The following is a 16268-nucleotide window of genomic DNA, read 5'->3' as shown; positions in this document are numbered from 1 at the left end:
TCGGATGCAGAACACTCTTTTAAATTGATGTTGTTTAACCAACCGTGCTTTGTGTGTTAAACTCCGCGGTGTGCGCGGGTGAATATTACGAGTGCACCCCGGTTACGTCAGTTGTTTCTGTTCGTCCGGCAAGTAGGTTTGACTCTTTATTTCACTCATTATCTGTCTCATTATACTCTCGAAACTATACTCATGTCGTCGAATTAATGCATATTTAATTAATTATCGCAATTGGGGGACGGGGGGTGGACTAACGTTATAAATGTGCGATGAATTGTTGCCTGGTGTAAGCTAATGACTAAGCTAGCTCTGTTTGCTAAGCAACATCAACCTTGCTCGAGTTAAGAATTTTAACAAAATATATCTTCATATATTTTAGGGGTCACCAACCTTTTTGAAAGCAAGAGCTACTTCTTGGGTACTGATAAATATGAAGGGCTACCAGTTTGATACACACATAAATAAATTGCCAGAAATAATTTGCTCAATTTACCTTTCAATCAATCAATCAATCAATGTTTATTTATATAGCCCCAAATCACAAATGTCTCAAAGGACTGCACAAATCATTACGACTACGACACCCTCGGAAGAACCCACAGAAGGGCAAGGAAAACTCACACCCAGTGGGACGCCAGTGACAATGCTGACTATGAGAAACCTTGGAGAGGACCTCAGATGTGGGCAACCCCCCCCTCTAGGGGACCGAAAGCAATGGATGTCGAGCGGGTCTAACATGATACTGTGAAAGTTCAATCCATAGTGGCTCCAACACAGCCGCGAGAGTTCAGTTCAAAGCGGATCCAAGACAGCAGCGAGAGTCCCGTCCACAGGAAACCATCTCAAGCGGAGGCGGATCAGCAGCGTAGAGATGTCCCCAACCGATACAGGCGAGCGGTCCATCCTGGGTCCCGACGAGCGGTCCATCCTGGGTCTCGACTCTGAACAGCCAGTACTTCATCCATGGTCATCGGACCGGACATAGGAGAAAGAAAAGAAGCGGCAGATCAACTGGTCTAAAAAGGAGGTCTATTTAAAGGCTAGAGTATACAGATGAGTTTTAAGGTGAGACTTAAATGCTTCTACTGAGGTAGCATCTCGAACTGTTACCGGGAGGGCATTCCAGAGTACTGGAGCCCGAACGGAAAACGCTCTATAGCCCGCAGACTTTTTTGGGCCCTAGGAATCACTAATAAGCCGGAGTCTTTTGAACGCAGATTTCTTGCCGGGACATATGGTACAAAACAATCCGCAAGATAGGATGGAGCTAGACCGTGTAGTATTTTATACGTAAGTAGTAAAACCTTAAAGTCACATCTTAAGTGCACAGGAAGCCAGTACAGGCGTAATGTGATCAAACTTTCTTATTCTTGTCAAAAGTCTAGCAGCCGCATTTTGTACCAACTGTAATCTTTTAATGCTAGACATGGGGAGACCCGAAAATAATACGTTACAGTAATCGAGACGAGACGTAACAAACGCATGGATAATGATCTCAGCGTCTTTAGTGGACAAAATGGAGCGAATTTTAGCGATATTACGGAGATGAAAGAAGACCGTTTTAGTAACGCTTTTAATGTGTGACTCAAAGGAGAGAGTTGGGTCGAAGATAATACCCAGATTTTTTACCGAGTCACCTTGTTTTATTATTTGTTTGTCAAATGTTAGAGTTGTATTATTAAATAGAGGTCGGTGTCTAGCAGGACCGATAATCAGCATTTCCGTTTTTTTGGCGTTAAGTTGCAAAAAGTTAGCGGACATCCATTGTTTAATTTCATTAAGACACGCCTCCAGCTGACTACAATCCGGCGTGTTGGTCAGCTTTAGGGGCATGTAGAGTTGGGTGTCATCAGCATAACAGTGAAAGCTAACACCGTATTTGCGTATGATGTCACCTAGCGGCAGCATGTAGATGCTGAAGAGTGCAGGGCCAAGGACCGAACCGAGTCCCGTCCACAGGAAACCATCCCAAGCGGAGGCGGATCAGCAGCGTAGAGATGTCCCCAACCGATACACAGGCCATCCTGGGTCTCGACTCTGGAGAGCCAGTACTTCATCCATGGTCATCGGACCGGACCCCCCTCCACAAGGGAGGGGGGGGACATAGGAGAAAAAAGAAAAGAAGCGGCAGATTAACTGGTCTAAAAAGGAGGTCTATTTAACTCTGTTATTGTTAATAATTAATTATATTTATCTTTGTGGAAACACTGATCATCTTAATGATTTATCTCAATAATTATATATAGAAACAGATAAATGTCATTCCGTCGTAAATTTTATTTCTTTCTACAGAAGGTTTTTTTGCAGAGAATAAATGATGAAAAAAAACTTAATTGAACGGTTTAAAAGAGGAGAAAAAATCCATCCATTTCCTACCGCTTATTCCCTTTCGGGGTCGCGGGGGGCGTTGGCGCCTATCTCAGCTACAATCGGGCGGAAGGCAGAGTACACCCTGGACAAGTCGCCACCTCATCGCAGGGCCAACACAGATAGACAGACAACATTCACACTCACATTCACACACTAGGGACCATTTAGAAATAGTTTAGCTTCAATTTCGACTCTTAAAAATTCAAAATTCAACCGAAAAAAAAGAAGAGAAAAACTAGCTAACTAGAATCGTTTTGAAAATGTAAAAAAAAATTTATGGACATCATTAGTAATTTTCCCTGATTAAGATTATTTTTAAAATATTGATGACATGTTTTAAATAGGTTAAAATCCAATCTGCACTTTGTTAGAATATATAACAAATCGGACCAAGCTATATTTTTAACAAAGACAAATCATTATTTCTTCTAAATTTTCCAGAAATTTTTTTTTAAAAGAAATTCAAAAGACTTTGAAATAAGATTTAAATTTTAATTCCACAGATTTTTTAGATTTGCCAGAATAATTGTTTTTAATTTTATCCATAATGAGTTTGAAGAAATATTTCACAAATATTAATCGTCGAAAAAACAGAAGCTAAAATGAATAATTAAATTGAAATATATTTATTATTCTTTACAATGAAAAACTGAATTTACTTGAACATTGATTTAAATGATCAGGAAAGAAGAGGAAGGAATTCAAAAGGTAAAAAGGTATGTGTTTCTAAAATCCTAAAATAATTTTTAAGGTTGTATTTTTTCTCTAAAATTGTCTTTCTAAAAGTTATATGAAGCAAAGTAAAATAAATAAAATAATTTATTTAAACAAATGAAGACCAAGTCTTTAAAATATTTTCTTGGATTTTCAAATTCTATTTGAATTTTGTCTCTCTTAGAATTAAAAATGTCGAGCAAAGCAAGACCAGCTTGCTTTTAAATAAATCAAATTTCAAAAATATAGGCAGCTCACTGGTAAGTGCTGCCATTTGAGCTATTTTTTTAGAACAGCGGGCAACTCATCTGGTCCTTACGGGCGACCTGGTGCCCGCGGGCACCGCGTTGGTGACCCCTGATATAGGGAATAGGTTGATTGGCAACACTAAATGGTCCCTAGTGTGTGAATGTGAGTGTGAATGTTGTCTGTCTATCTGTGTTGGCCCTGCGATGAGCAGCAACTTGTCCAGGGTGTACACCGCCTTCCGGTCGATTGTAGCTGAGATAGGCGCCAGTGACCCCCCCCAACCCTGAAAGGGACAAGCGGTAGGAAATGGATGGATGGCATTAGATACCTTTTTACCTGCACCCTGCCTCCCGCTGTAGTCTGCATATTGTGATTATGAGAAACTATTTTTTTCGGAATACATTTACTGGTTTGCAAAAAATGTTTTTAACCCAATTAGGTGAAATGACATAATCTCCCCTGGCACACCAGACTGTATCTCACGGTACACTAGTGCAGTGTTTTGCAACCACTGTGCCGCGTCACACTGTGCCGCGAGATATTATCTAATTTCACCTAATTGGGTTAAAAATATTTTTTGCAAACCATTAATTATAGTCTGCAAATGATGGCGGCATAGCTCGGTTGGTAGAGTGGCCGTCCCAGCAACTTGAGGGTTGCAGGTTCGATTCCCGCTTGTGCCATCCTAGTCACTGCCGTTGTGTCCTTGGGCAAGACACTTTACCCACCTGCTCCCAGTGCCACCCACACTGGTTTAAATGTAACTTAGATATTGGGTGTCACTATGTAAAGCGCTTTGAGTCACTTGAGAAAAGCGCTATATAAATATAATTCACTTCACTTCATGTGTTGTTGTTGTGTGCCGGTGCTGTCTAGAGCTCGGCAGAGTAACCGTGTAATACCCTTCCATATCAGTAGGTGGCAGCAGGTAGCTAATTGCTTTACAGACGTCGGAAACAGCGGAAGGCAGAGTGCAGGTAAAAAGGTGTCTAATGCTTAAAACTAAAATACACCAAAGGTAAGTGCCTCTAAGAAAAGTCATTGAAGCTTAGGGAAGGCTATGCAGAACGAAACAAAAACTGAATTGGCTACAAAGTAAACAAAAACCGAATGCTGGACGACAGCAAAGACTTACTGTGGAACACGACATGACAATCAAAAATGTCCCCACAAAGAAGGATAAAAACAACTGAACTATTCTTGATTGCTAAAACAAAGTAGATGCGGGAAGTATCGCTCAAACTGCTACAGGAAAATACCCACAAAATTAAAAATGCCACCAAAATAGTGCAAAAGAGTGCAAGACGAAGTAAAACACTTCACACAGGAAAACAGCAAAAACTCAAAATAGGGTGGTGACAGTACATCTACTTTGAGACAAGAGCTATATTGATGCATGTTTGGTTATGGTTCGAATTCATATCCAACAATTGCGACAACGATTTTTTACTGTCAACTGAGTTTCGTTTTTTAATGATTAGGAGAAATCATTAAAAAACAAAACTCAGTTGGATTTTTTCAACGCAAAAAAATGTGCCTCGGCTCAAAAGAGGTTGAAAAACACTGCACTATTGTGCCGCGGCACGGTGGTCGGAAAATACTGTGCTAGGCAACATCAACCTTCAAAAGACTCCGGCTTATTAGTGATTCCTAGAGCCCAAAAAAAGTCTGCGGGCTATAGAGCCTTTTCCGTTCGGGCTCCAGTACTCTGGAATGCCCTCCCGGTAACAGTTCGAGATACTACCTCAGTAGAAGCATTTAAGTCTCACCTTAAAACTCATCTGTATACTCTAGCCTTTAAATAGACCTCCTTTTTAGACCAGTTGATCTGCCGCTTCTTTTCTTTCTCCTATGTCCCCCCCTCCCTTGTGGAGGGGGTCCCGTCCGATGACCATGGATGAAGTACTGGCTGTCCAGAGTCGAGACCCAGGATGGACCGCTCGCCTGTGTATCGGTTGGGGACATCTCTACGCTGCTGAACCGCCTCCGCTTGAGATGGTTTCCTGTGGACGGGACTCTCGCTGCTGTCTTGGATCCGCTTGAACTGAACTCTCGCGGCTGTGTTGGAGCCACTATAGATTGAACTTTCACAGTATCATGTTAGACCCGCTCGACATCCATTGCTTTCGGTCCCCTAGAGTGGGAGGGTTGCCCACATTAGAGGTCCTCTCCAAGGTTTCTCATAGTCAGCATTGTCACCGGCGTCCCACTGGATGTGAATTCTCCCTGCCCACTGGGTGTGAGTTTTCCTTGCCCTTTTGTGGGTTCTTCCGAGGATGTTGTAGTCGTAATGATTTGTGCAGTCCTTTGAGACATTTGTGATTTGGGGCTGTATAAATAAACATTGATTGATTGACATTAAACCTTGCTTGAATTGATCATTTAAAAAAAAATCCTTATTTTGTATTAATATTGTTTTATTTATTCTGTCCTCCTTGCCAGGAATGGCTGACGAAGCTCTGTTCGAGTTTCTCCACATGGAGATGGTGTCACATGTTTATAGGGACAGTCAACCATGTAAAGGGGAAACAGACAACAAGGTTCGTATATGATAATAAATAGGTTTGTACCCTAGGGCCGGGTGATATGGCCTTTTTATTAATATCTCGATATTTTTAGGCCATACATGATATTTATCTGGATGTTTGAATGAACACTTGATGCTTATAATCACACCAGCATGATGATTCTACTGCGATGAGGTGGCGACTTGTCCAGGGTGTACGCCGCCGTCTGCCCGATTTTAGCTGAGATAGGCACCAGCGACCCCAAAGGGAATAAGCGGTAGAAAATGGATGGATGAGGATTCTATGTGCCTACATTAAAAGCCTACTGAAATGAGAACGGGGATAGCAGGTCCATTCTATGTGTCATACTCGATCATTTTGCGATATTGCCATATTTTTGCTGAAAGGATTTAGTAGAGAACATCGACGATAAAGTTCGCAACTTTTGGTCGCTAATTAAAAAGCCTTGCCTGTACCGGAAGTAGCAGACGATGTGCGCGTGACGTCACGGGTTGTAGGGCTCCTCACATCTGAACATTGTTTATAATTATAGCCACCAGCAGCAAGAGCGATTCGGACCGAGAAAAGCGACGATTTCCCCATTAATTTGAGCGAGGATGAAATATTCGTGGATGAGGAAAGTGAGAGTGAAGCACTAAGAAAAAAAAAGGCGATGGGATGGCCGTCGCTGCTTAATTCTGGAAAATCCATTATCTGCTTTTTGTGTTGTGAAGTGAAGTGAATTATATTTACATAGCACTTTTTTCTAGTGACTCAAAGCGCTTTACATAGTGAAACCCAATATCTAAGTTACATTTAAACCAGTGTGGGTGGTACTGGGAGCACGTGGGTAAAGTGTCTTGCCCAAGGACACAACGGCAGTGACTAGGATGGCGGGAGCGGGAATCGAACCTGCAACCCTCAAGTTGCTGGCACGGCCACTCTACCAACCGAGCTATACCGCCACACTATAGTGTTTTAGTTAGATTATAAAGTCACACCTGAAAGTCGGAGGGCTGCGGTGACCGCCAGTGTCTCTGAGAAACGCCAATGGAGGAGCCAAAATCACAGCTGGCTTTTTGACAGCTGCTGCAGGAGGACACTAGCTCCGCTCAAGTGTCGACTTAATATCACAATTTTCTCATCCAAAAACTTGCTGGTTGACATGTGGTAGAGAAACATGTTCGCTAAAGCTTCACAACCAAAAAACTTTGATATATAACCGGTATAGCTCGGTTGGTAGAGTGGCCGTGCCAGCAACTTGAGGGTTGCAGGTTCGATTCCCGCTTCCGCCATCCTAGTCACTGCTGTTGTGTCCTTGGGCAAGACACTTTACCCACCTGCTCCCAGTGCCACCCACACTGGTTTAAATGTAACTTAGATATTGGGTTTCACTATGTAAAGCGCTTTGAGTCACTTGAGAAAAGCGCTATATAAATATAATTCACTTCACTTCACAAACACCGGTTGCTAAAGGCAGCTGCAATCCACCGCTTCCCACCTACAGCTTTCTTCTTTGACGTCTCCATTATTAATTGAACAAATTGCAAAAGATACAGCAACACAGATGTCCAAAATACTGTGTAATTATGGGATAAAAACAGACTACTATTAGCCATGAGTGGTGCTGGGAGAACATGTCCGCTCCACCAATAACGTCACAAGCACACGTCAACATAAGCGTCGTCATTCCGCGACGTTTTCAACAGAATACCTCGCAGGAAATTAAAAATTCCAATTTAGTAAACTAAATCGGACGAATTGGCATGTGTTGCAATGTTAGGATTTCATTATAGATATATAAACTATAGGACTGCGTGGTCGGTAGTAGTGGGTTTCAGTAGGCCTTTAAACATTCTTATTCATGCTGCATTAATATAAGCTTCTTTTAAACTTTCATGCAGAGAGGGAAATCACAACTAAGTCAATTTAGCAAAACCGTATTTATTAAGCAATGGCACAAACATTCATGTCATTTCCAAAACAGAACGTGCAAGATTGTCCGAGACATTTTAAAACAAGCTGTTAGTAAACTTTTATGCATGATGTCACTAAGATGATATATGAAAACAACACTAAATTAAAGCTGCAGGCAGCGTTGGTCGGGTCCGCCTTTGGCTGCTGCCCCCGAGACCCACGGCCGGATAAACGGTAGAAGACGACTTGGTGCCACTATTTTGAGAATCTAACGCATTGTGAAAGTAAAGCAGTTGTTGTATTGAAGTGAAAATATCAAACTTCCTGTTGATTTTTGCTAAAGTATGTTAATTATTAAAATGTAGGTCTAAATGAGACCTACATAGTGGTTTTTGTTTCATGTCTCTCTGACATTCCTACCGGAAGTTACAAGCAGTTTTGTCTGTGTTTTCTTCCTAGGAGCAGTTTGTCTGTGTTGTATTCCTAGGGGGGCAGTAGAGCACAATTTTGAGTTTTGGGGTTTGGTTTTTTCATCAGATCGCAATTTTTTGCCAGACCTGATGTGTATGTCAAGTTTGGTGAGTTTTGAAGCATTTTAAGGGGGTCAAATAACAGCTCGAAGAGGCAAAAATGACATTTTTTAGGAGACTTTGTGCAGGGGTCCTTTTGAAGGCGCGTAAAATCCAAACCTGAGAACTTATCAAAACTCTGTTTTATACTTTTAATCAGAAGGGTTCAATCTCTCTCCTGTGCGAGTTTGAAGCCAATACAACAAACGCACTCAGAGGAGATAATGTTTGAAGAAAGGTGACCGGTTTTAACAAAACTTTTGTTTTGAAGGGGGGGATTGCAAAATTCCTGTTGATTTTTGTTGGGGGTTGTCAATCTATGAAATGTAGGTCTAAGCGAGACCTACATAGAGGTTTTTGTTTCATGTCTCTCTGACATTCTTACCGGAAGTTACAAGCAATTTTGTCTGTGTTTTCTTCCTAGGGGCAGTTTTTTCAGTGTTTTATTCAAAAATAGCGCCAGAGTGCAATTTTGAGTTTTGGGGTTTGGTTTTTTCATTAGATCGCAATATTCGCCAGTCCTTATGTGTGCGCCACGTTTGGTGACTTTTGAAGCATATTAAAGGGGGCAAATTACAGCGCAAAGAGGCAAAAATTGCATTTTTTGCGAAAATTTTATTTTGAAGGGGTTTTTGCCAACTTCCTGTAGATTTTTGCTGAAAGAAGTGAATGTATGAAAATTGGGTCTATGTCAGACCTACATAGGAGTTTTTGTTTCATGTCGCTATGACATTCCTAACAGAAGTTACATGCAGTTTTGTCTGTAATTTTTTCGTAGGGGGCGCTAGAGCGCAATTTTAATTTTGGGGGATTGGTTGCTTAATATGTTGGGAAGGTTTGCTATACCGACGTGTGTGTCAAATTTGGTGAGTTTTGAAGCATGTTAAGCGCGTAGGTGCGGAATAATAATAAAACAGCAGTTTCAATAGGGTCCTTGGCCCATGGCAAAGGACTCCTGTGGAGTCCTTTGCCATGGGCCAAGGACCCTAATTAAAGAGCACTTTGTTGTACAGAATGCCACTACAATAGTTTAAAACAAACAAAGTGCACTTTTGTGCATGATGTCACACAAGATATTTCAATAACTCTCCAATAAAAATGAGCCACATAACAGGAAATCGAATAGTGTTTGTTCTTCGCTATGAGGTTGGTTCCTGCGGACGTTATCTCCTTGTTGTTGACTATTTGTTTCATACGGTGTTGATGTGGACATGGTTGACATGCGGAGTTTCAAGCACTCTTCATTCCCGAGCAAGTGACTTTTCAAATTATGCTACAAAAAGTAGCAACGCTTTTGCTGCATCCATGACATATTACTGTTGTCTGTTCTTTATTGATCCCTGGGGGAAATTCAGCTACACAGTTCGCTCACAATAGACAATAAACACTTGGGTATTTTCTACATGTGAATAATATAAATACAGTCTATTATACAGCATTATTCACATGTGAATAGTATTATTATTATACAGCATTATTCACATGTGAATAACATAAATACAGTCTGTTATACAGCATTAATCACATGTGAATAATATCAATACATTATACATTGGGTTCTTGAGGGTGCATGGGAGTTTGCCCAACCAGTCTACATGTGCTTTGTGGACTTGGAGAAGGCATTGGACCGTGTCCCTCGGGAAGTCCTGTGGGGAGTGCTCAGAGAGTATGGGGTATCGGACTGTCTTATTGTGGCGGTCCGCTCCCTGTATGATCAGTGCCAGAGCTTGGTCCGCATTGGCGGCAGTAAGTCGAACACATTTCCAGTGAGGGTTGGACTCCGCCAAGGCTGTCCTTTGTCACCGATTCTGTTCAGAACTTTTATGGACAGAATTTCTAAGCACAGTCAAGGCGTTGAGGGGTTCCGGTTTGGTGACCGCGGGATTAGGTCTCTGCTTTTTGCAGATGATGTGGTCCTGATGGCTTCATCTGACCGGGATCTTCAGCTCTCACTGGATCGGTTCGCAGCCGAGTGTGAAGCGACCGGAATGAGAATCAGCACCTCCAAGTCCGAGTCCATTGTTCTCGCCCGGAAAAGGGTGGAGTGCCATCTCCGGGTTGGGGAGGAGACCCTGCCCCAAGTGGAGGAGTTCAAGTACCTAGGAGTCTTGTTCACGAGTGAGGGAAGAGTGGATGGTGAGATCGACAGGCGGATCGGTGCGGCGTCTTCAGTAATGCGGACGTTGTACCGATCCGTTGTGGTGAAGAAGGAGCTGAGCCGGAAGGCAAAGCTCTCAATTTACCGGTCGATCTACGTTCCCAGCCTCACCTATGGTCATGAGCTTTGGGTCATGACCGAAAGGATAAGATCACGGGTACAAGCGGCCCAAATGAGTTTCCCCCCCTTAGAGATAGGGTGAGAAGCTCTGCCATCCGGGAGGAACTCAAAGTAAAGCCGCTGCTCCTCCACATGGAGAGGAGCCAGATGAGCTGGTTCGGGCATCTGGTCAGGATGCCACCCGAACGCCTCCCGAGGGAGGTGTTTAGGGCACGTCCAACCGGTAGGAGGGCACGGGGAAGACCCAGGACACGTTGGGAAGACTATGTCTCCCGGCTGGCCTGGGAACGCCTCGGGATTCCCCGGGAAGAGCTAGACGAAGTGGCTGGGGAAAGGGAAGTCCGGGTTTCCCTGCTTAGGCTGTTGCCCCCGCGACCCGACCTCGGATAAGCATTATACATTTACAGTACACGTACAGTCAAAAGGAATACACACATACCTACACCATGTCTTAATAAATTGTACTGTAGCGCATGTCAATATTACTTTTCTATACAGGACAGAGCTTCCCGTGTTTCTGTCCTGGAGGGAATGGGCTTCAGAGTCGGGCAAGGGCTTATTGAGCGGTAAATAACTCCCATTAACAATTTTTGTAACACTATATTTATAATCCTGATTTGTATGTTGTGTCTTTGCCTTCCAAGGTTAACAAGGGACTCCCCCTGCTTCAAGGACGAGTTGGATGTAATGAAGTTTGTTTGTAAAGACTTCTGGACAAAGGTCTTCAGGAGGCAGGTGGACAATCTCCGAACCAACCACCAGGTGAAAATGTGAAGGGTTTTTATTTGCGGTCGTTTTCTTTATGATTCACCTTCCACCGATGTGTCTGTCATCGCAGGGAACCTACGTGTTGCAGGACAACAAGTTTACTTTGCTCACGCAGCTCTCGAATGGAAAACAGTTTCTGGATCAAGCACCGAAGGTCAGTCCACACCTTACATAAACTTGTATCAGTGGTTCTGATGTCGCCGTGTGTTTAACCCGTCAGTACCTGGCATTCTCATGTGGCGTGGTGAGAGGAGCCCTGTCGAATCTTGGTCTGGAAAGTGTGGTGACAGCTGAGGTGTCTGTCATGCCATCTTGTAAGTACCATCAGACCTTTGGGGTGTATAAAATAGTCAGGAGGTGTCATGAATACAAAGGATTATGGGTATTTGTTGTGTTGCGTTTGTGTTGAGTTACTGTGTGGATGTTCTCCCGAAATGTGTTTGTCGTTCTTATTTGGTGTGGCTTCACAGCGTGGCGCATATTACTAAGAGTGTTAAAATTGTTTATATCACAACCATTAGTGTACTCTGTGTCACCCAGTAGGCCTTGCAGTCGTGCGCGTATTGCCGCGGAAGCGACACACAACATGATGCTGGACTGACAAGCAGATCGTTTATTATGGCGACAAAGTCAATGGCTTCATAGCACGCACTAATACTTAATATCCGGGTGACTGCCAGTAGTCATCCAAGAGAATAATAGCGTCTCCTATTGACTTCTTCGCTTTATGACACGGGTCTTAAATGGCTCTTTGAGTGGCAAAGGATACCGATCCCAGAACCATGTATATCATATATCTCCGGATGGTTCAATCGCCACCTGCCCGAATCTAATTAAGATCTATTTTTTCGTCATGTCAACTGCCCGACCCGCGGTTTACCCGCGGACTCCGTGGATGATATATATATATATATATATATATATATATATATATATATATATATATATATATATATATATGTATACATATAGGGCTTCACGGTGGCAGAAGGGTTAGTGCGTCTGCCTCACAGTACGAAGTTCCTGCAGTCCTGGGTTCAAATCCAGTTGCATGTTCTCCCCGTGAATGCGTGGGTTCCCTCCGGGTACTCCGGCTTCCTCCCACTTCCAAAGACATGCACCTGGGGATAAGTTGATTGGCAACACTAAATTGGCCCTAGTGTGTGAATGTTGTCTGTCTATCTGTGTTGGCCCTGCGATGAGGTGGCGACTTGTCCAGGGTGTACACCGCCTTCCGCCCGATTGTAGCTGAGATAGGCGCCAGCGACCCCAAAAGGGAATAAGCTGTAGAAAATGGATGGATATATATATATATATATATACATGTATATAGAATGGACAGAAAAAAAACAAAACAAAAAAATATATATATATATTTTTGTTTTGACGCGTGCCAGTTTTGGGGACCCCTGCTATAAGTATTGTACCTATGACACACCTGCTGTTTGATTGCAACGCGTATTTTAGTTGGTCGGATTGCCAAATTTGGATGCGTTGAAATAGCATTGTAAAATCGCTAATGCTAAATACAAGCATGCATATGGCTAATGTAAATTGGCATTAAGCTAACACATTTTTTAATGCATTTATTTTATGTCGGAATGTCATAGAGAGGTTATTTGTTTTCCCATGTAAGTTATATTGACATATTGTATTCAGTTCAACAGTGTTTCGAAGTAAAGACTCTCAGATGGAAACCTATCTTTCTGCTAAGCTAGCAAGAAGAGACGTTCGCGGGAGCAGAACAGACTGCCTGTATCGATTTTTTTATATTTGACGTTTTGGATGCATGCTTATATAATATCACACTTTATTTTTTCTATGTAAAACAGATATCCTATGTTAATACTAGTGGCAGAACTAATAGTTTCCCTTTTTATTTCCTATATGGAAAATAAATCGGAATTAATGTTGATGTCAACCAGTCTTCATCATTAGAGGTCCCACTGTTTTTATTAAATAGAATTCACAGTCTTGATATTCATCCGACTGGTTTTAAAAATGTGTAGACTTTTGCACAAGTCCATTAAGGTTACTTCCGAGTTAAACCAAATGTTTGACCTATTGCCTGCTGTTTGCTTTTTGCAGGTAAGTTTCAAGTGGTGATCCAAAAATTATGACCTGGTCCCTCCTTCAGAGTGCATGCACCCTTGTCCTTCATGTCGGGTTCTGACATTCCTGAACAGTAATGTATCTCCCTCTTCCTCTCATTACCGCACCAACAGAGATAATCAAATATAAAGCCAAACAACACAAGCCACTCCCATGTTCTGATTGCCTAACTGATGAGTCTCAAATAAGAATGGCTGCTTTTGACTTGTACTCTCCACACACACAAATAAATGTACTCCCTGTTGAAACTTCATTTATTGTATGGAGATATTATGGAACTAGACCCCAATTGGGTGTGAAGGGTCGTTGTCGTTGTATAGTAAATGTCTGTTTGTGTCACATGGATGTATTTGGAAATAAATTGAAAACACTGAACGACAATTTCAGTTCTTTGACCATGAGGGATGAAAATTTGAAAACGACATAGGATTTAATTTGATTCTGTTTCCTAGGGGGGCGATTTGATTTTTGATTCAACACGATTCTTGAATCAAACCTAGTGATGAGCGGAAATTATTATTATTTTTGTATATATATATGTATATGTATATGTAGGTGTGGGAAAAATCACAAGACTACTTCATCTCTACAGAACTGTTTCATGAGGGGTTCCCTCAATCATCAGGAGATTTTAATGGAAGCATTCACATACAATGCTTTATATAGGGCACAGAGTGGGTGGGTACAAGCAGGCGTAGGGTGTGGTGATTGGCTCGTGTTACCTAGGAGGTGTTTCCGTCTGTGGCGGCATGTTGAAATGATTTCACTGCGCTTGTTGAGGGATGATAGATCTGGATGATAGATAATAAACAGTTTCTCTTTTAAGCATAGGTTGCATCTTTTATTACCACTGTTGTAAGGTGTGCCGGATGCAAGAATTTGCCATGTTATTGAATATTCAACATTATTGTCTTTGAGGTTCCAAATGTGCTTGCTGAGTTCTGTAGAATTCCGCAAAGTCTGGTTTCTAAAGGAGACGTTGTGATTATTCCATCTTGTTTTGAACGCTCCTTCGGTTAAGCCTACGTAAGTGTCGGATGTGTTAATGTCCTTGCGTGTTACCTTTGCTTGGTAAACGACTGATGTCTGTAAGCACCCTCCGTTGAGAGGGCAATCAGGTTTCTTGCGACAATTACAAATCAGATTTTGCGGAATTCTACAGAACTCAGCAAACACATTTGGAACCTCAAAGACAATAATGTTGAATATTCAATAACATGGCAAATTCTTGCATCCAGCACACCTTACAACAGTGGTAATAAAAGATGCAACCTATGCTTAAAATAGAAACTATTTATTATATATCATCCAGATCTATCATCCCTCAACAAGCGCAGTGAAATCATTTCAACATGCCGCCACAGACGGAAACACTTCCTAGGTAACACATGAGCCAATCACCACGCCCCTACGCCTGCCTGTACCCACCCACTCTGTGCCCTATATAAACCATTGTATGTGAATGCTTCCATTAAAATCTCCTGTTGATTGAGGGAACCCCTCATGAAACAGTTCTGTAGAGATGAAGTAGTCTTGTGATTTTTCCCACACCTACATATTGCGCTCTACCACGGTATCGAGCACTATTCTCTGGATAATCCAATCAAGACATATATATATATATATACATATATATATATATAGACTGTATTTTCCAAGCTTTAGAACTTCTTTTAGAATTTTTTAAACATATATTAGCCGCACCAGACTGTAAACCACAGATATATGTCAGATTTTGTAAATGTTTATATGCATACTTTAATTGTTTCCTAATTTTGTATGTAACGGCAGTAAAACGGCTAAAACAGAAGTCATCGTATGGACCCACTCGCTGCGGGAGGTAACTCCAATCAACTCAACAGACTTGATAACTTCACAGTGACATTTTAATGAATTTACAAATCCTCAGTGCAGGACTCTGTAGAATTTGCACCTGTCTCGCTGACAATAAACTATCCATACACTTAGGTAAAACGGAATCCATCCTATTTGGGTCCCAAATCAACCTTTAAGAAAGTCAGTGACTTCACTATTAAAGTGGGTGTGTTGTGATCCGCTTCCCGGACTAAGGTAGCAGGCAGGCTTAAATACACAAGTAGACAATAACTAACAGGTGTGCGTAGAAACAATAGCAGGTGGGACAAATCAGAAACCATGGTAACAAAAACAGGAAGTGCACACAAACTCAGCACCGAAAGAGTCTGAGTTTATGGTGTGATCCGGGTAGCGGATCACAACAGGGTGATATTGTTTTCACCAGGAAAGATGAGGTCACCTACCTAGGTTCCATTCTAGAGGCTAATCTTATCTGGGATAAAATGGCAACCAAGGTCATCAAAAAAGGACAACCAACGAACAGGATTTCTCTACAGAATCTCCTCTCTGGTCAACAAAAGCACCTTGAAGATTCGGACGGGAACTGTCATTTAACCCTTTTCGATTACGCATGCACATCCTGGTACCCCAGAACCTCCAAAACCCTAAAATCTAGACTTCAAACATCCCAGAACAAGCTAGTCAGGTTACTTCTAGACCTCCACCCCAGATCACACCTCACTCCTACCCACTTCTCCAAAGTGGACTGGTTCAAGGTGGAGGACAGAGTAAAACAACTTGCACTGAGCCTGGTCTATAAAATCCGCTACAACTCCCTGATACCGAAGTACATGTCAAACTACTTCCAGGACGTAAATAACCGCCGTAACCACAACACCAGGGGGAGCTCCACAAACCACGTTAAACCCAGATTCCGATCTAACAAAGGTCTTAACTCATTCTCCTTCT

The 16268-nt window shown here is 42.1% G+C and overlaps 1 protein-coding gene across 1 annotated transcript; it reads left to right on the top strand.

Moving 5' to 3' along the window:
* The first annotated feature begins 68 nt into the window (after window positions 1–68).
* trappc6bl (trafficking protein particle complex subunit 6B, like) lies at window positions 69–13859 on the top strand. The gene is made up of 7 exons (XM_061919230.1): window positions 69–132; window positions 5776–5873; window positions 11103–11170; window positions 11249–11366; window positions 11443–11526; window positions 11593–11686; window positions 13461–13859. Exons 2-7 carry the CDS (start codon window positions 5778–5780, stop codon window positions 13490–13492), a joined length of 492 nt encoding a protein of 163 aa, XP_061775214.1. The 5' UTR covers window positions 69–132; window positions 5776–5777; the 3' UTR covers window positions 13493–13859.
* The last annotated feature ends 2409 nt before the right edge of the window (window positions 13860–16268 follow it).

Source organism: Nerophis ophidion, linkage group LG13 (assembly GCF_033978795.1).
Source record: "Nerophis ophidion isolate RoL-2023_Sa linkage group LG13, RoL_Noph_v1.0, whole genome shotgun sequence".
NCBI lineage: Eukaryota > Metazoa > Chordata > Actinopteri > Syngnathiformes > Syngnathidae > Nerophis > Nerophis ophidion.
Note: the sequence above shows the minus strand (reverse complement) of the source record. Positions and strands in the feature narration are given on the sequence as shown.

Coding starts and splice junctions, on each gene's coding strand:
- trappc6bl (XM_061919230.1), top strand. CDS start 5,778: ATGGCTGACGAAGCTCTGTTCGAGTTTCTCCACATGGAGATGGTGTCA. Junction 5,874..11,102: donor AAGGGGAAACAGACAACAAG/GTTCGTATATGA, acceptor TTTTCTATACAG/GACAGAGCTTCCCGTGTTTC. Junction 11,171..11,248: donor GGGCAAGGGCTTATTGAGCG/GTAAATAACTCC, acceptor TTGCCTTCCAAG/GTTAACAAGGGACTCCCCCT.